This window comes from Carassius gibelio, chromosome A8, assembly GCF_023724105.1.
Source record: "Carassius gibelio isolate Cgi1373 ecotype wild population from Czech Republic chromosome A8, carGib1.2-hapl.c, whole genome shotgun sequence".
Taxonomy (NCBI): Eukaryota; Metazoa; Chordata; class Actinopteri; order Cypriniformes; family Cyprinidae; genus Carassius; species Carassius gibelio.
This window is the reverse complement of record NC_068378.1, coordinates 17,019,199-17,039,976: the sequence shown is the minus strand read 5'-3', so window position 1 is coordinate 17,039,976 and position 20,778 is coordinate 17,019,199. Positions and strand designations below refer to the sequence as shown.

General features: G+C 35.4%; 1 protein-coding gene across 2 annotated transcripts in view; it reads left to right on the top strand.

Annotated features, from left to right (window-relative positions):
* Positions 1–2,758: 2,758 nt before the first annotated feature.
* The window catches only part of LOC128018662 (copine-5-like), a 66,603-nt gene continuing 48,583 nt past the window's right edge, over positions 2,759–20,778 (top strand). For both annotated transcript variants that reach the window (XM_052604323.1, XM_052604322.1), the window contains exons 1-4: positions 2,759–3,148; positions 12,995–13,035; positions 15,045–15,091; positions 19,494–19,597. In XM_052604323.1, the coding sequence (XP_052460283.1) occupies positions 3,039–3,148; positions 12,995–13,035; positions 15,045–15,091; positions 19,494–19,597 (302 nt within the window). In that variant the 5' untranslated portion in view covers positions 2,759–3,038. The remainder of the gene's footprint in view (positions 3,149–12,994; positions 13,036–15,044; positions 15,092–19,493; positions 19,598–20,778) is intronic.

Sequence of the window (20,778 nt, the reverse complement as noted above, 5' to 3'; positions counted from 1 at the left end):
TCAAAACATTACTTATCCAATCTGGATTTTTACATTTTGACTACAACAACCACATCTTAATACCAATGCAGTCCCCACCATAAATTGTGTGTGTATATATATATATATGTATGTATATATATATATATATATATATATATATATATATATATATATATATATATATATATATATTTTATTTTTATTTTTTTTTTGTATAATCTTGGATTTATGTCACAATATGGAAGAAAAGGTCAGTTGTTACTTTCAGTATGTTGCAAACTATAAGAAAAATATTATAAGATGTCTTTTTCAAATAACTTTGGAATTTGAGTCGCTTTATCAATTCTACTGACTGTATCAGTATAAACACCCACCTAATACTGAATCCCATGACCTGAGGTCGAAGATAAAGGATATGCAGCCTGTATTTCTTTAGGAAGTGATGGATGAAATTAAGTATCAGGTTGCATAGAGGGTCTTTGAGCAGATATGGCAAGGATGACATGATACAGAGTTTTCAGCTTGAGAAAGCACTGAATCTCTGACACAGTCTCCCATTACTTTGTGTCCAGGTGGGCTGGCCTGTGGATAAATGATGTCACGTTCAGGGAAGCCACTCGTCTAATGGTTTCCACCATGCATAAAGCCATGAAATTACGTAGCCATGGTTGGTTCAGTGACAGTGCCTTGTTTTCCATTTGGTTTCTGATTTATTGTGGCGAGTGATTTTTGGAGATGTAAATTTAACAAGAGGCAGTGAAAAAAGAGGCATCTGTGTCTGATCCGCCGGTGTGTGTGACCGAAAGGCAGGGTTGGATGTCAATCTGTGAAGTCCTCTGTGGAATTGGATCTAAACCAAGGGGAAAGACTCTGAATGAAGTGTCTCTCCATTTTCACTCTCAGCTGAAGAGGAACAATAACAGATGCAGTTGATAGGAAATACGCATTCTGAGCAGCAGAGTAATTCAAGAGTTTGAGAGGGTTCTTGTTCTGTCTCATATTCACTCTGTTCTCTCTTTATAGTGTTTCTATTTTATTTTTCACACACATTCCATCCAAGCCTCGAAACCAGTTCAAAACCATTGTGTCAGTCATCGCCCCCCCACTGGAGCCTGGATCTCTGTTAGAGTGGGACTATATACTGTTCCAGTATGTCATCCCGTCAGAATGCAGGCTATACGCTTTCACCTTCAGCCCTCCACTAGTAACAGCCATAATTACCCCCTGGGTGGTTTGGAGAAAGTTGGGTGTGTGGGGAAAAAGCCCTGAAATGGGTCAGCAGGGCCAATGGGTTCCGGGAAGACAGCAGCAGCGGTAATGAAATCTGACAAGCGATTAATGGTGACTCTACAAAACTTTGGTAGGAATTTGTCTGTACCAGTATTTATTTATGTATTTATTTCAATTAGTGTTGCTGGATGGTAGTAAAAGGGATGGCGGAGCTGTCCAGTACTGTGGTGCTGAAATGCAGTTGCAGCATGAAGAACTTTGGGTGGGTCGTCTTACACTGTGCTTTTTTTCAGCTTTAACATCCCTATCGTCCACTAGATGTAATGGCATTTCATGCGATAGTTATTGTAGTCCTTTCAAAATATTTTATGATAACAAACCACGGATTTTCAGCAGTAGAATAATTCTTTAAATGTTGTCTCATCAACAAAAGCCTAGGTTGCCTAAAGAATATAGTTTTAATTAATTTTGATTCAAGTAGTGAAAACAAATGTAAACATTTTCTGTAATTATTACTTATAACTATAACAAAAAACACAGTATTTTACAAGTATTATGGGACAGCGTTTTTGTCTGTATTTCATAATTCCTTACTATATATGTCAATTGCGGAATCATATTTTCTATTAAAACCTGCCTATTAGCATAAAAATTTAAATAAACGCTAAAGAAATATGATTGTTAATGAAGGGAGTTCTGCTAATGCACCTTTCTCCATACAGTACATTACAAAGTAATTCTTATAAACACATATTCAACAATATAATACTCTTTTTAATATTGCCTTACAAAAATAACATGAATCTTTCCGTTATAAGGTAGTTTTGTAATATTTTACAGTAAAATGCATGTATTATCTCATTAGAACGAATTTGTTTTCAGTTGTAAATAAAGCAAAGATGATTAAAGTAAGCTATACCCCCCCCCCCCACCAGTGTATATGTTAAGGTAATTTACAGTTCGATCGGATGAGAACAAAATTTGAACTGAATTAAGCTGGATAATGACTCTAACATCGACGTTGTTATTAAACTGAATTGAATCGAACTGACATGAGCTAATTATACTATTTCTTTATTTGAACTCGTTTCATAATTGAACTTTGCAACACTGACAGTTATTAAACTGAATTGAACTAAATGGAGCTGAATAATAACACTATAGTAAAGCTGCTGAAATTGACTTTTACAATATCTATTAACACTGTTATTTTTCTGTTTATAATTTTGAAGCTGTTAGAATCAGTCTGTAATGTTAAAGCGCTATGTAAATAAATGTGTATGACAGTTAACCAACTAAAAGATTTTAAACGTAGTAATTTTTGCGTTCATTTCCCATCGTTATTTTTACAGTGTGCGTTGATGGTTGTATTTCAGAAGTTAATCCGCCTTGAGAAATAGGGTAGCCCAGGCAGTAATGAGCCGTATCTATGGATCAATAGCGTGATGCTACGCCGAGAGAGAGCAAAGCACGAAGATGTGGAAGAATGCGCGAGGGGTGGAGTTCTGCTCTTTTACTTTCCACTCCACACAGTGAGTGCAGACGGAGAGATCTCACCGCTGACAGAAGTCGCGCACTTGTACTCTTCCTTGAGGTTTTATATTTAGCAAACCAAACCCTTTATGTAGTCTTCTTTTTTTTTCTTACAAGATTTCTGATTTCTTATTTTGAGCACATCACAGGGCATCCTCGGAGCGCCAGCACAGACGCTGATTCTGTCACCCTGCTGCGGTCCTCGCTGGAGCTGTGAGATTTCAGAAAGCACCGCAGGACCCAGAACTGCAAAACTGTTTGAAGTAGAGGGCTTCCTCTTGTCCCACGCGCCCATGGAAGGCGATGTTATGGATAAACTAGATGACATGGCCTCAGTGTCCGAATTCGACCCTGTCACGGGGGATATTCCCGCCACCAAAGTGGAGATCACCGTCTCGTGCAGGTATGATTCACTCAAGTTTAAATCACTTTGATATCATGGCGTTTATAGTTCATGTTAACCACATAATATCAATAGTTTGATTATTTAAAAATACTTCACATTTTACCGTGTGTTATTGGTCTTAAGTTGAATATTTGTTTCTTTTGGAATAATAATAACAACAACAATAATAATAATAAAAAAGTTAGATTTTTCTTCTTTCTATGTTTTTTTTTTCAACCAGCATACTGGTTCTGTTAACTGAGAGCCTGAGAAGCATCAGTATGGGAATGGGTTTTGGTCTAAAGAAGCATACAAATGTTCTTCTTTGGGATGAGACATTATTTTAAGCATGATTTTCAGAGTTTATAGCCTAACTGTTAATGGAATACACATAAAGGAGTTGCCGTTCACATGCAACAATTTTGATTCAGATTTTCTGGCTCTACAATACTCATATATGAGCGTAAATTTCTAATATATCCAGTTAGTTGCATCTATATAGGCTCCTTGACAAAGTACCTCATGTTGCTGCTCAGCTGTCTCCATGTAGAGATGCCATAAGCTGTCAGATGTACTGAACATCAGGGACAGTCCCCTATAAACATCATCTTTGCTTTACATCAATAATAAATGTCAGGTTTGTGTATTTAGTTGCATTACATGATCTGCTTGTTAGAGGAAAACAATCTTCAGTTTTTCATCTAATTCTTTTTTGATGGCTTGTAAAAAATGTGATATTACTAATTGCCAAATCATAGTACTGTACTGAAGCAAACAGAGAATATTCATGAGAAGAAGCATGAAAACCCCACCCAGATATCCTTATGTCAATGGATAGTCTTTACTACAGTACAAAATAGCAGAAAGGGGTTTTATATGTCGCATGATGCAACATAATTCTTGTTGTATGGGTGAACGATTTTTTTGGCTGATGCTTATCAACATCTTTACTTTCAGAGCAGACAATATTGCTATTATTTAGAATGCATCACTAAAATGCTGCTATACTGGTTCTGAGATGTGGTGAAAATGAATTTCAGCCAGGACCACAGCCGGTTCATTGCTCAGACTGATAGGAGGGCTATTGGTTTGAGTTTTCAATTATCTTGAGGAGTAATGGATACGGCTGGCATACTCAACATCTGCTATGTCTTTAATAGTCGCTTATAGTCAATTATACACGCTTCAGACCAATTTAGACAAAATGATTGTACTGGATTTCCCAACTTGACAGTCAGACCATCTATTTAATGAGAGCAATTTCCTGTGCAAGTAGCTAATAACCATAAGCTTGCCAACTTCTCAGCTGCAAGTTAATATTGCCTGCTGTCTGCATAGAGAAAGAAAGAATACTGATTATGGGTTTAATTTGGTCTGATTGTTAGCTGAATGAATTTCTCTTTTAAAGACCAAGACTCCATCACATTAGCTAAATGTGATCTTAACTGTTTTTAATAAACTAAATATAAATGTATTTTTAAAATTGAAATACATTTGAAATGTAATGATTACATATCAAAGGACAAGCAATAGTACCAATTATACATTACACAAAAACTCTTTGAATTGGATTTTAATTTAAACTTGACATTATATTAATTTGACATGGGTCTTAAATAACATGCACTCATAGATTTATTTATTTTTTTTGCATTTTATAGACGTTTCTTCATTCTTTATTTTCCTTGTCAAATAAATAAACTACAAGAAAGAGATTTATATGATATAACCTTATATATAATGAGTTCAAATAAAATTCTAATTAAAAAAAAAAAAAAAAAAAAAAACAGAAAAAAAGAAAATCTGGATTAAATTTAAAGTAGGAATATAAGTTTGTCCTGTAGGACCTCATTTGATTCTAAGATCATTTTTAGAAGATTTTTGTTTGATCTGATTAGGTTTAGTGCAGTTTTAATTATGAAATTCCATCAGCATTGCTTTATAGGATTTTTCATTCTTCCCGGCTCTACATCCCCATAACTGCAATAATCAAACACAGATAACAAACCTCATTAGTCTTATCAAATATGTGATCAAATTATAGATTTTTGTAAAATTATTTTTGTTATTCCTTTTAATTGAATTAGATTTCTGCCACCTTCTTGCGTCTGTGATTGAATAAAGAATAAGTAAATCTATTGGCCCTGAACCATTATGGCTTTCTCTGTCAGTGCAAAACATTCTCTCCAGGTCTGTGATGAGACTCTGTGTGGTGGAGGTGGAAATCATCACCTGCGTTTGTTCTTTGTAATTGATTTAGTTTGGGCTGATTATCAGGGGATTGTGGCAGACATGGAATTGAATCGCTTCACTTCCCCCTCCAGATTCTCTCATAACCTGCTGATGATATTGGAGAGCAGAAAGTTTGGTCTGACAAATCAGAGGCTTTGTGATATCCCTTATCATGAACACACAAACAAAAGATGTCCTGTGGGTGAGAGATATGTGATTGATCCAGTTGTCCGGCACTAATCAGGTTTTGTGTTTTGATTGGTTTGTTTTACTATGGTCAAATGGTAAAAAAAAAAAAGTTTTTGGATATACTTAGTGAGTCTAAGAAAGATACTGTTTTGTTATACACCACCGTTCATTTTGAGATCAGTAAGTTTTTTTTTTTTAAAGAATTTATAAGAAATGTTACTTAGGCAGCAAATCAGCATATTTAGAATCATTTCTGAATGATCATGAGACACTGAAGACTGAAGTTATGACTGCTGAAAACTCGAATAAAACACGTTTTAATGTTTCAAATAAATATGCATTTTTACTAGCAAACCATTTAATCCTAAATATTTTGGAGTTCAACAAAGCTCCTTGCTGCTGGGAAACATGGTTTTAGCAATGCTGTCCCTGCCAAAAACCATGTGTCCCTGTTGTTACTGTCCCCCATGAGTAGCTCTCTGTGTTGTAAAAGTGGAGGAATAAAGTTACAGTTGTTGGCAAGCTTCAGTTTCACTGCAGATCCACGTCCTTCTCTTGGTTGACCTTGCAGTTGAGGATCCAGATCATGGAATACATCAACATTCACTGCACCCCTCTGCTGCTTGCCTCTTTAGGCTCTACTCTGCTGAGAATGGCTCTGTCTGGTGGGTATTTGCAAACCTGGAGATGATTTACGGTTGGGATTCAGCTCCATTATCTGCATGTGACTTGATTCCAAATGGAGCCGTGGTATATTGTAAGCCGTTATTGTTCTTTTGCTATTTGTTCAGCTCCAGTGCCTCTTATTGCTGGATTTCCTCGTGTGGTTATATATGCTAAAATAATAGAGCAACTTTAGTCCTAGAGTTGTGAATATTACAACAGACGTTTATATTTTCCTTATTGTCCTGCTTCCAACATGTCTTCTTTCCTAGAGTTAAAGGTATTGTTCTTCCCAAAATGAAAATTTGCTTACCCTCAGGTGAACTAGATGAATTTGTTTCTTCATCTGAATTTGGAGAAATATAGAATTACATTACTTGTTCACCAATGGATGCTCACCAATAAATTTATTACAAACACAGTTTTAGCTTCGCAATTCTTTATGGACTGGAGTCATGTGGACTACTTGTGGATTATTGTGATGTTTTTATCAACTGTTTGGACTCTCATTCTGATGGCACCCATTCACTGCAGATGATCCATTTGTGGCCAAGCGATGTACTGCTCAATTTTGCCAAATATATTCTGAAAGACAAACACATCTGCATCTTGGATAACCTGAAGGTGAGAAAACTTTCAGCAAATGTAATTTTTTGGGTGAACTATTTATCTAAATATTCTGCCACTAAAATGAAAGAACAATCAGATGCTACTTAAACCTTACCTGGCGATGAAGGAAGTAACTCCAAAGTGAGACTGAGAAAAAGAGAAATGTAGAAAGATGGATGGAATAAATTGACTGGATAGATGTTTGATGGATAAATGGTGAGGTCTTCAGTGTGTGGTAATAATGCGGAATCAGTGGCAAAAAACTGTGAGAGGCTTAATGAGATTTACAATCATTATGTATTCACTCTGTAATCTATTGCAGAAAGTGATTGTGCATATGTGTGTGTCCTAGTTTATGCATTGTTTTCATCCAGTCTCTATTCACATCTTTTTGTCCTGATTTTTGTTGTGATTTTTTTCTGTAGGATTGATTGACATAACTGATGTCTGGAGGAATTGACTGATATTACAATATGGCAGTCTTTTGGAATCTTTTTGAATAAACAAGTCTGTGATATGGCCAATATGTGATTAAAATGAAATCTTAGGCTGGGAGAAAACAGTTTTTAAAAGAGGGACTAAGAGTTTGACCTCTGTGTGTCACCGAGGGAAGTTCTTAATATGGTGAATAGTCTAACAGATGGTTGAGGGAAAAAAAAACAGCTGCTGAACGGATGGATTGGCTGGGCGAGAGCTTGGCCAGTTGTTAATTGAGCTGGCTGATTTAGTATGCGTATATAAATGTGTTAGTAGAGTGAGTGTGGGTATGCCTGCATTTTGACAGAGGATGATGTCAAATCAAAGAGCTCAAAACGGCTGTCTCACAAACCCAGAATTCTCTTGTGTGCTCTTTTTGAGCATCGTGTGAAGTGACAAAGATACTGGGAGAAACAAGGGGCTTGTCTACACTTGCAATTCAACTCTGATCATTACTGAGCTTATTCAGTCGAGTGCAGCTGACCCCTTATTTGAATGAAAACACATTGATTGGCATCATAGTTTTGAATGTCCATAATCAAAACATCAACCGACTCTTTGTGATGTGCTAAATATCAGCATTGATGATTTAATTTTAGTATTATTATTTTTATTATTATTATTATCACCTATTTACTCTTGGATGTTATTGTAAAGTTGTTACAGAAGGCTGGTTAGGTGTGTAAAGCCGTACCTGTTTGCTATCACCAGTCTGACTAGTTTGTTTGGTGTGTTCCACTCATCGGCTCTCATCGGGCTCACATCGGCAGCAGTTTGCCCAGTTATGTCGGCAAGAGTGAGAACTCTGATTGTTTACTTTTTTGATTTCATGAATCAAAATATAACTCCAAAATTCCTTGATTAAATAATTTGCTGACATTTTCAGGAAGAAAATATTTATTTATTTTATTTGTGTTATTTATTTATTTATTTATTTTTTTTTTTTGTCAAATTTCAATTTAGTTTTGTTATTTGACATTGTTTGACAATTGACATTGAAGAAATGTTCATCATTTTGTCTCAGCAATGATAAAAAGGACATCTATTCTTTTAGAATTAGTCTTAAATCCCATTTTGTTTAAAAAAAAGTTTTATTGTGAAGCAGTATTGTGAATCCTATTGCATCTTGAGTTGAGTGTATCTTTACGTCCCTACCCCTTTGTGTAACTTTTTTTTTTTTTTTTTGCATACAAAACAACATAGTGGTTTCTCACTTATCGCATTAATTTATTCTCATATAACTAATTGTTCATCACAAGTGTTTAGGGATGCACAATATAGTAGGACCATATCGCAATACAGTTTATATATTTTATACAATACACTACAAGTGCAAACAGTACAGTTTGTGGTTCTTTTTGGTTGCTCACCAAAGCTGTATTAATTAATCAAAAATACAATAAAACAGTAATATTGTGAAATATTATTACAATTTAAAACCCTGTTTAAACAGCTGAACTTGCAGCAACCATTACTCCAGTACTCAGTGTCATATGATCATTGTGAAATTATTCTAATATGCTGATTTGGTATAGACAAGAATGTCTCCTAAGCGATTGAAGTTGATTGAGGAACATTTGTTTCTGAAGAGAATGCTCCCCGATCTACCTAAATGCTTCTATGTTCGCGTGAATTATTTGTGATCAAGCGTCACCTGAGTAGGTTTTTTCTGATCGCCTTTACTAATAATATGTGCTAATTAGCAAGTTTCACAATAAATGTGGCTGAAGTAAACAGTCCCTCATAGGGAGGGGCGGGGTCAGCAGAGCTCATTAACATTTAAAGGAAAATGCTACAAAATGGCTTGCTCTGAAAAGAGCTGTTTTTGACAGGGTAAAAAAAGGTGTTTTTTACAATACCATTGAGAAATTTTAACCAAACTATTTTACAGACTTTTCATTAAGACCCTAAAGAATCATATCAACTTATGGAAAATGGGCATCTCATGACCCCTTTAATATTTTTGTGGAGACTGTGGTACATCTTTTCAGTATTCTTTAATTAATAAAAACTTCAAATACATTGTCTGTAAAAAATCTTTTGTAACATTAATGATGTTATTACTGTCAATTTTGATAAAATGATTGCATCCTTGCTGAATAAAAATATTTGATTATTTAAATAAATGTAAAAATATCCATAAATATTGTTTCAGAGCTGTTGGTTATTCAGTGGTGTATGCTGAAACTTAATTTATTGACACTCTAATTACTTAATTACACAATTACCAACACTTTAGCATTTTTTTATAACGTTTTTCTTTAGCGATTTTTGTCCTATATGACACTTCATTAATATCAGACCTGCTGAACCACTGTTTTATTATTTGTGTTGTCCTCTGTAATCAAATACTCAACATGTCTATCCTATAAAGAGGTAACTCAACTTAAATGAGCACCATAGATCAGGATTTGCTGTGTAACAGTGATTAACCATCACATAAGTTTCATTTACAAGCTATTGAGCAAGAGACATGCAAAACGAGATCAGTGGCCCTTCGGCTTCTGACTTCACTAAAGGTTTTTGTGGAGATTTATGCCTGGTTTATGAACAGCACTTGGGTTTTATTATGCTGTTTCATTCTTGTTGTTGATGAGCTGGAAAACTGCTGACACTCCTGTTCTTCTGTAATTACTCCTCGAGGAGAAGACAGAGGGATTGTAGATCATATTGCATTTAATGAAACACTATAACAGGAATTCCTAGGTCTTAGAAGTGGCACAGGACCTTTGAGAGACATAATATTGTTCTGGTTGGTTGCCAGTGCCCAGTGTGCCTTTAGGTGACAGTTAGATGGAGCCCTAGGACATTAAATTACACCCTGCTGGTGAATGTTTTGCCTGGTGTTTCTCAAACTCAGTCCTGCTCTTGGCTTTGTTCAGAGTTCATAAAATAGCCATGATGATAAGCACTCTCCACTGACCTGAGAGTCTGTCATGGTGGTAATACCCCTGTCATGGTGGCCAGACTACAAGAGTTTTCATTCCCGGCAACATGATGAGCGACATGATCCTTTCCTCTCCTCTACCTCCAGGGCTGAGATGCACTCTGAAATTTCTCTTTGCCCCTCTTAACCAGAATTACTTAACTTGAATTACTTTTTTTCTGCTTCTTTGAACCAATGAGGATTGATTGGCTGGCTGAGGAGTTTAGAATCTATTTTGAACCCTCTGGCTGAAATAGCTTCTCCCGCATGAGGGTGCCAATTACAGTGCCACTGGGTTCTGGGAGCATGTGGGTGAGAAGGGGATTGGATCACAAGTTCAATAGTGTCAGGCCACTTCCTTAGCAAAGAGAGAAAAACTGATCTGTGGTGCTAATATCACCAAAATGAGATGTGTTATCATAAATATCAACACAGAACATTTTGATCCAGTGCAAGCATTCAGGAAAGTGTTAACTATGAATGTTTATTGATCAGCGATAAACACGGGAGAGGGCCAAATCATGAGAAACCCTAAATCACCTTTTATTAATTTTAAGCTGCAGAAACCACGTTTACAAGTATATGCAGCAACATTTAAACATCTGTTCGGAATTTTGAAACTTTTGTTTAGAATTTTTTTCTTTTGTTTTGCTTTCGATTCCTTTGTTCCTTTTTTGGTTATTTTCAATTTATTGTCTATTATTTTAATTGTTTTATTTAGATAAATATGAGTTATGCACATTAATAAGTATACCAATTAAAAATCTTCATTTCTATTTATTTTCTGTGATGACTCTGCCTCCTCTTTCATTCTTTCTTTTGAAGATTGTTTTAATATTTTGTCAATATAATGAAAGTCCAATAACAACATATACATATAAATATACATATACATACATACATACACACACACACACACACACACACACACACACATATATATATATATATATATATATATATATATATATATATGTGTGTGTGTGTGTGCATGTGTGTGTGCACGTATACATAAATATATATATATATATATTTACACACAAATACACAAACAGACACAAATATTTAGTCTCTTTTGTAGCTTTGCTAACATTTATATACACTTTAGAAAGAAAGCATGCCAAGCAAAGCACTGATTAATGATTTATGTGTAAATGTATGATTAATATCCTGTCTTTTAAGGGTAAATTTAAACCTTTCTTACAAACTTCTCACATTTAAACTGCAGTGTTCTAGGATTCCTTTCAAGATGCAGTCGTGCCTCAAAGCCCAAAGGAGTTAATTTGAACTTACGGTCTGTGTTTGAACATCACAGATCTGTCAGAGCCTCTATATGTTCAGACAGTTAAGCCCAGTTCAGCAGAACAGTATAAGTGCTCTTCAGAAGCCTTTATTTCAACAGTTTTAACAGTAGGTCACTCATCATAGAACATTGTTTATTCGCTCTTAGTACCGCACATTTTCAGCTTTTCTACTTTTCTAATGTCTGTGTAATTTATTACAGGCCTTTTTTTTAAATATAGACAGAAAAAAAATAAAAATAATCCACATGGCTTTAAGTAAAAAAAAATATGTGAGTTTATCCTGTTTTTATAAGACTGCTTCAGTGCAGTTTAATTTTTGCTTTACACATTAACATCAGCAGGTTCTATCCTATGAACTTTTTTGTTTTTAGGTTCTCAAGGTTCTATATTCCACTGGCGAAGGATTGACAGGTTAATTTAAAATGTTTTCAGTTTGCAGGAATGTTTAATAGGAGAAATAACAGTGGTTTTCTGCCTGTGTCTTTTGGAGGTTTGATACGACAGCACGCATTATCAATTTTCTGCATTTTCAAACCACACATATTAAAGCCAGCATCTCTGACACTGATGTGACAGAAATGAGATATTTTTCCTGTCGAATTAAATCAAAGTTTTCTTTGATTGTTTTTATGAGCCTGGCTAAATTTTAAGGTGTACAATTTTGAGTGATTTCAGTTTATTGAACCTGCATGCCAGAATCACTCTCTGATTCAATATGCTGTGATTAAACAATCCAAATCATGACAATTAAATAGATCCCAAGAGCTGAATGGGATGGAGAATTGTTCAACTCTGCGAAAGATACAGTTTGAACATATTTTGGCATGATTTTTATGTTATAAAAAATTTAAAGATTTTGTCTATGTTTTGAATCGTGACTTGTCATTTAGCAGACTGTTTAATTCAGAAGCTTTCAATGGGCAGCTAAATGAAATCACAGCGGTGCACTGAGAATCTGTCGTTTCAACTCACTTTTGAACCCAGGTTCATTAATCAAGGAGACACTGGAGATGATCAGACAAAATTTCAGTTAATGATGGACCCCTACCTGGATTCTAAGTGGTACCTTTTAAATTAATCTGCTAGAAAGGCCTAACCACAAGACTTCTATAAGAATCAAGTTCCAAATCATAGATTCCTTATAGCTTGTAAGCTAAGACCAGATTCATGATTAAGTGCTTCTGTTGTTGTAGAAATATGCTGCACATTATGCTTTTGAATTGACCACTGATTTTTTGGAGTGACTGAAGAATAACGAAGAAAGTGTATCTTGTTTCAAAACAGTTTATGTCAAGAGATGTTTTGGTTGCTGCTAATGGAAGGGAATGGATGGTTTCTGAAATAACATGTAAATGAGGGCTCCGTTAGCTTTATTTGTGAGGCCTTTGTATCATGAACTGTTTGACTGAAGTGACCTAGTTTATTAGCCCATAACTGATTTTCTTTTTCTTCTTGTTTTCACAGAAACCTGTTAGATCGAGACACGTTCTCAAAGTCTGATCCTTGTAAGTACTTCTCTTTTTACATAACTGAAGCACTTGTTTTTGAACCTGAAATCCCATTATAATCTCTTTTTTTTACACACATTGAAAAACTTTGCCTGCAATTTGTCTACTCTGCTATTTCTCCAAGTTGCCTAAAACACATGCATAGAATTTGCATCACAATGTGACAGCTTTTCCTCACTATCAACAGAAATGCAGAAGTGCTTAATATAAGCAGAGCATGAGCTCGACCCCCTGAATACAAATGCTTCATGAGTCATGGGGACGTTCAGACCTGTGTACCGTAAATCTCTTGCTGAAGACAAGATTATGAAATAGAGAGCAATGGGTCAAATAGTCTGGCCATCTTTGCAATTCTAATCTTTGCAAGAAGAACATTTATTGCTTAGACTGCTCTTCCATCAAGGAAACTTAATGTTTAACATTATTAAATTATTATAATTCTGTTAATCTTCATTAAACCCTCATGCTCCACAAACCGTAGTAAAAAAGCAATCTATTTAAAACACTTTTTTTTTTTTTTTGTTCAAATCGCTTGAGACTTTCTGATAGAAAAAATTCTAAGTACAAAATTTGTTGTTCCAATTTAGCAGACGTTAATACCAGTTTGGTATATTAAAAGTACAATTATAGGGTATTTTCACTAAGTACAGAAATATCTAAATGTATCTGTAGTATTCTTAGCACAAAATAAATATATTTCAAACACATATTAGTATATTTATTTTGCACTAGGGGTTGTATGTGTAAAACTAATAACTTTGGAATGAACCTTTTTGTTTTCCTTTTAAATATTTGTATATTCCCTTGACCCAATAAAAACCTAGTTGGCAGACTCTTTAAATTTATGGTGAATCCTAAAGCAAGTATGAACTTTTGGCTCGGATATAATCACAGCAAAGTGCTTTTTTCATTATTCGTTTAGGGGTAAAAAGAAGTTTGATATACACAAGCAGTACTTTACTGTTAGCAAACATCCTGATGCTGCCCGCACTGCTGAGAGTGGCCTTTAGATGACAATTTTAATATCTGCTGCACTTCCCTAACAAAAATTAAATAAACTAAACAAAAATTACAGTAGTGAGAAAACAGTAGGTAAGAAAGCGTCTCATCATAACAATGTATAAAAAGCTTTATTCAAGCAGCTTTACTGTATTAAAGTGTCAGTGTCGCTTTCAGTTAGAGTTACTGTACAACTTGACTTATGAAGCAGCTCTCCAGTGGGAAGCTAGGTAATGTTTAATTTTTTTTATTGGTCAATGCAAGGTATTTAAAAAACATTTTTTTCAAGAGATAATGATGTGAATAAAATAGTGTTATCATTTATCTTTATTTTGTTCCATATCTACAGACTAGCAAAAGATGTTGGGAAAATGATGTGTCAGTCAGTTAATTCTTCACACAGTTAATTAAATGGTGAATGAGAAAGGCCTCTCTCTCCATCATTCCATTATGTGTGCCAAATATATTTATTTATATTTTAAAAATAAATAATTGTAACTGTATAACAGCAAATTGTTTGACATTTTCAAAAGCAGAAGTGATTGCCTTGTTTTATTATTAGATAAAATATGGATAACTTAATATTTTAACTAATTGCAAAAGCTGAATGAATCATTCTATGAATGAAACATTCTAATAATCATAAGATTAATAATTATCAAAACAATAATTTTTTGCAGCCCTTAATTGTATAAAATAATTTATAAACATTGCAAAAGCCAAATAATTTGGCTTTGGAAGAATTTAATAAAAATATTGTGATTTCTTCCAAAATTCTATACACAAATTATAGGAAATTTCAGAGACAAATGTAAACAGGAAACTCCATTAATTGTCCATTCACTTATTGTCTGTAGGAAACAATTAAGACAGTGACATTCTATGGGCTACTTAGCTTCTCATTGTTCAGTCTTTCTTTAGAGATGCATCTGTAGTAAATGCAACATAAAAGCTTTTTCTTGAAAATGAAATAGATGCTGATTTCTCTCTCTCTCTCATCTTCTCAGTGTGTATTCTGTACACTCAGGGAGCAGAGTCTAAGCAGTGGCGTGAGGTAAGTGTCCATGTTCGGGAACAAACCTACGATCAGCTCTGACAGAGACTCCCTCATTTGCCCTAATCAGCTCTGCATATCCTCTCTGTCTCTCCGCCCCCTTCACTCTCTCCGCAGCCCTCTGGTGCCCATCACTGCTCATTGATTCTCCTGTTGAATATTCATGAATCAGTCCCCGTGGCCCAGAGTGATTGAGTGGTTAGATGATTGTAGACTTTCCGTTAGCGATTAGCATTAAAGTCAATCTGGTTCTAAAGTTATAGGCCAGTGCATTTGTAATGCTTCCCAGCTTACTCAATGTGATTTTTCACACTTAAATTGTGTTGAGCTGGAAGACGCAGCCCTTGGATTTGCCAGGTCATTGCAATCAGCTGATAATCAGACATCCTAAGTCTATCATATCCATCAGTTTGCTAACAAAGCCCTTCAGTTTAAAAAAAAAAAACACATTGCGGTTCTCTTTTGCAAGCCTTGGTTTGTGTTTCAGACCCTTTTAATTGAATCCCTTATTAGCGGGTGACAGTTGTTTTAGCAGGTTTTCTCAAGGCCAACGTGAATGCATAAAAGCGGTCATAAATGTCAAGATGTGTGCATGAGGAGCTGTAACAAATTTTTTACCCAAAATGAAACCATACCGGTGTCGATTGTCCTTCTTCGCAGATGGTTTTGATGAAACACCTTTCTCAGAAGATAAAAGATGACAGCTTACATAACACTGAGCAGGTTGCTCACTCCGATTAGTTATTTGGACTCTTTCTCCATTCCTGTGCCTTTGTAAGATGCCTCTTGTTTGGGTATAATATCAACTGCTGTGGAAAAGAGACAGTCAAGCTGTAAGGGATTGATAAGGATGGAGTTTCCTTTGAGCATTTTTCTTTCTCAGCAGGAGATTTGGGAGTTTGTGTGTCTCTTTGTTACTAACACAGCATAAGAGCTTTACTTTGAGTGATTGTGTCCATGGTTTGGCTACTGTATCTTACTATTATTATTTTTTTTTACACATTAATTAGCAACTAACCACTGAATTTTATGCATTAAAGTGATCTCACCATAGATAAGAGTGTTCTCTTAAATGAACAGAAAAATTGCTGTAACAGTCTAGAGTAGCTTAATGCTTAATGTTTTTTTTTTTTTTGGTAGGTCAGGTATAGTTCTTTAGATAGATATTTCAGAAACTTTTTTTATACATAAATAAATAAATAAAAATAAATAAAAACCAATGAATCAATAAAATCAAATCTTTAATTAGATCATTTACCCTTCATGTTGTTCCAAAAACCTGTATGACTTTCTTTCTCATGTGAAACATGAAAGAGGATATTTTGAGAAATGTCTTTTGAGAAATTGTGGAAGTCAGTAGTAGCCAAAAATGGTTTGGTTACCAACATTCTTCAAAATATATTATTTTATGCTAAAAAGAAGAAAGAAAGTCTGTAAATAAAAATTTGATGTTTATCAACTTACCCCAAGGGCATCCAAGGTGTAGGTGACTTTATTTGTTCAGTAGAACACAAACTGAGATTTTAGAAACAAACTGTTGCAGTCTGTTAATAATGCATATAATGCAGGTGGATGGGAATCAAACCTAAAACATACAATAAAAAATAAAAAAAATGAAATCATACACAAACAAGACCAAATTAAACCCTGTGGCTTGTGATGATATATTGATATGTATAGACACAAAATGATCAGTCTGTGCAAGGAACTGAACAGTTTTATATTATTTATATTGTTTTTTACCTGATGCACTGCAATGCCTGAATGCCTGAGTTCCTCCTCAAAACACAGCCTGTGTGTGAGGCATCTTCTTCTTCTTGCTTTATGGCAGATCGCAGACTTATAAGTGATATCTATTGCTTTGAAGATGTTAAGGGCTGGACTGGCAGAAACTTTCTACAACTAAATGCAAAAAAAAAAAGCAAAACTGAGATTGTTGTCTGTCGACACCCAGGTGCTGTCTTGGATATCAGTATTACTCTAGATTATGTCATCAAACATTCATCCTTTTGCTAAAAAATTAGGTGTGATTTTTGACACTGATCTACATTTTGAAAAACACGTAAGTGCTGTGGTGCAGAGCAGCTCTTTTCAACTAAGGTAAATAGCCAAATTTAAATCTATGCTCTCGTTTAAGGATTTAGAGATAGTTACTCACTGCAGTGCACTTTATATGGGTCTCAAGCATTCATCTCTGAATCACTTGCAGTTGGTTCAGAACACAGCCGCGAGGTTGCTGACTAGTACTAAGAGGAGAGAAAGCATTTCTCCTGTCCTAGCATCTCTTCATTGGTTACCAGTGCAGCATAGGATCCATTTTAAGATTTTATTATTTGTGTATAAAGCATAATAATTATTTTAACTTAAATCTTGAACGGTTTTTAATCGCAGTCAGATTAAATTCAAGTCATTTTTTAATCAAAGTCATTGATTTGTTTATCCTATTTTGCATAAGTATCTTTTTTCCTGTTCTGTGCGTCATGATTATGTTAAACTTTACTTATGCACCTGTTCGGATTTCAAACCCTTGTCTCATCACCACTGTTGTAAGGCTCAAACTTTTACAAATGTCAGCTGCCCCAAATGAGACAATTGTGTGTTTTATCCTTCTCTTCTTTTCTGAATGTGACCTTGTGTTATTGCTCCCGTAGAGTTTGTTTTGCACAGCAGTAGTCTGAACAACTGTTTTTTTCACTGTGCCTTGACTGCCTCTTTAACACTTCACGAGAGGTAAAGCTTTTTCAAAAGCTGTTTGGTGATTTAAACTGAATATTTTTCTTTGCATCTCCTCTCTCTTATGGGATTTCAGTCCAAAGGCAGTTTTGACAAAAGGTTTGGAAATAAATGCAATACTTACGGAATAATGCACCATATATGACAAACCATAAAAGGCATTATGGATTTATATACAGCAGCAGGTCGACAGAATGATTTATAGCAGATGTAAAGTCAGACTGTGAGGTCGTATTAGCGGTACTAAAAGCATTATGTTATGAATCCTAATGACTCTGTGGTCTTCTGTCACAGCTTTTCTTGAGAATGTTCAGTCATTCTTAGCCTTTGCAAATTATCAATGTTCATGGTGCTGAAATATAAATTCATCCTAATTTTTGAAGATTTAAGAGTGTTATTTGTGGTTGCAGGCTACATGTTTTTAAAATGGTCTTTTAATATGAAGGTTTATGACTCTTTAAGCTACAGCTGAGAACATCAGGCAGACATGCCTCAGGCTGTAACCATATAGTACACTGAATGTCTGTGAGTCAGTCTGTGGTGATACATTGTCTCTTTATCATTAACAAGAGCACTGTGGGATGGGCTTTACAGTATGTTTAAATCACCTTATTGTTCCTTTATCGCTCATAAGTGGTCTCCTTCATTTCTGCATGGCCAGGGTGTTGTAACATCCTTCTGGAGAATCATTTACTTATGCATTTCTCATCTGCCTCATTTTGTTTAATTATTCATGGAAAACAAAATTAGCTGAGGGAACCAACAGCAGAGCATCCTTCAAAAGTACAGTGAAGGATGACAGTTTCCTCTCCTCTCCTCTCCTCTCCTCTCCTCTCCTCTCCTCTCCTCTCCTCTCCTCTCCTCTCCTCTCCTCTCCTCTCCTCTCCTCTCCTCTCCTCTCCTCATATAGTAGCCTATTGTATTGTCCTGTATATTAGCATATTCCTTTCCCTTCCTCTTTTACTTAATTTTAATTCCTTCCTTCCTTCCTTCTTGTTTACTTTTTCAATCTTCTTTTTCCTGTTCACTGGCTGAAGATCTTAAAACATTCACCCATGAATGTAAGAAACATAAAACTCAGATTTACATTTCTTACATAAAACCAACAAGGCAGACATCATCACAGAGACAGTAGAAGATGAAGAGCAGCTTTTATCATTAGTGGATTTAAGGCCTTTTGCATTTCTAGAGGATGTTACAAAAAAAGTGTATTAAATGTTTATGGTTGTACAGTCATTTAGATATACTGTAGGACAGAAAGCTGGAGCCAAACTGTCATTTGCACATTACTGTAGCACAGAAATCAAAGTTGTTTACAGTATTGCATGTGTTCTGGTGGATTAATAGTCATGACACTCCTAACAGTCATTAAAGTGACATCACAAGCAAGTTCAGAACTCATTAATGTTTCTGAATATTTATTTCTTCATTTGCATTCAAACACACACACACACACAAATTATGTGCCACACATACATACACATTACTGATTGTGATTAGGGGTTCCTGTTGTTCATTGGTAGAAGAGATACTTCACTTCTCTAAATATCCCCTCTTGCTGTCCTAGTTTTTCCTAAGGCTGCAGAGTCACAGGAACAGGGCAGTTAGATTTGCCTGTGGCCGCACGGTGCCAACTTTTTCATGTAGTTGTTCTCTCTCTTTTATGTAGTTTGGGAGAACTGAAGTCATCGACAACACCCTGAACCCAGACTTTGTGAGAAAGTACATCCTGGACTATTTCTTCGAGGAGAAGCAGAATTTGCGCTTTGACATGTAAGTTATTCTCTTTGATGCTGACACACAGGAATATGCCTTGCTCTCTGATGAGCTGTCCCACTCCGCTCTTTCTGCTCTTGCTCTGTTTGTCTCCCTCTCTCCTAGTGTGTCCTCCTTGGTAATTATTGATGCTGCATCTCTCTTGACTGTCATGTGTAAGGGGCTGGATCAGTGAAAGGGTGATAAATATTTCAGATCAGTTTTATCCCCAATCTTCACGCAGCTGTCCAAACGCAAATGTGTGACGTGGGATCCCAGATGATTTACAACATGTTCTTCCCTTCCCGCGCCTGACTGTCCATCTCACTCTTATTCAGCTTCATAAATGGGCTCTGCTGAGTTGAAAAAGGCCTGCTGCACTGCAGGCTGGACTTAATTGGAGAGTTCAGGGTGCTGTCAAACCTTCCACGTTTGTGCAATTCCTGCTTATACCACTGCAAATATTCACAGAGCCTACCAGCTGTGCCCCAGAACAGTACTTCCACTCAAATTTTAACAGCATAAAGAATTTAAATGCCGAGTAAGGATGATCTGATTTAAAGGGAAATTATCAATTTTTATTACTAGTAGTGAAATGAAATTTCTAAATTTACAGTATCTTCTACAGTTTGGACAAATAATCATGGCGACCAGATGTTTTGATTGTTAAAGTCACAATTAACTTTTCTTCTGTTATTGTGACGTTAATCCGAAAGTAACATATTATCATTATGACATTTATGACACTTTCATTAAAGCTGCAGTAGGTAACTTTTGTAAAAATATATTTTTTACATATTTGTTAAACCTGTCATTATGTCCTGACAGTAGAATATGAGACAGATAATCTGTGAAAAAAATCAAGCTCCTCTGGCTTCTCCCAGTGGTCCTATTGCCATTTGCAGAAATACATAGCTCCCGTTAAGAAACAACCAATCAGAGCTGCACTCCGTAACTTTGTTTGTGTTCAAAATTTAGAAAAATTTATATAATAAGCGAGTACACCATGAATCCATTTTCCAAACTGTGTTTTTAGCTTGTCCTGAGTCACTAGGGTGCACCTATAATAAGTGTTTATATTCGGACTATTTTAGATTGCGTCAACGGAGTATCCCAGTACCTTTGTGATTCTTCATAGACATAAACAGAGAGAAGTAGTTCTGGCTACGATGTTCTTCCGCAAGACGCAAGCAGTTCTG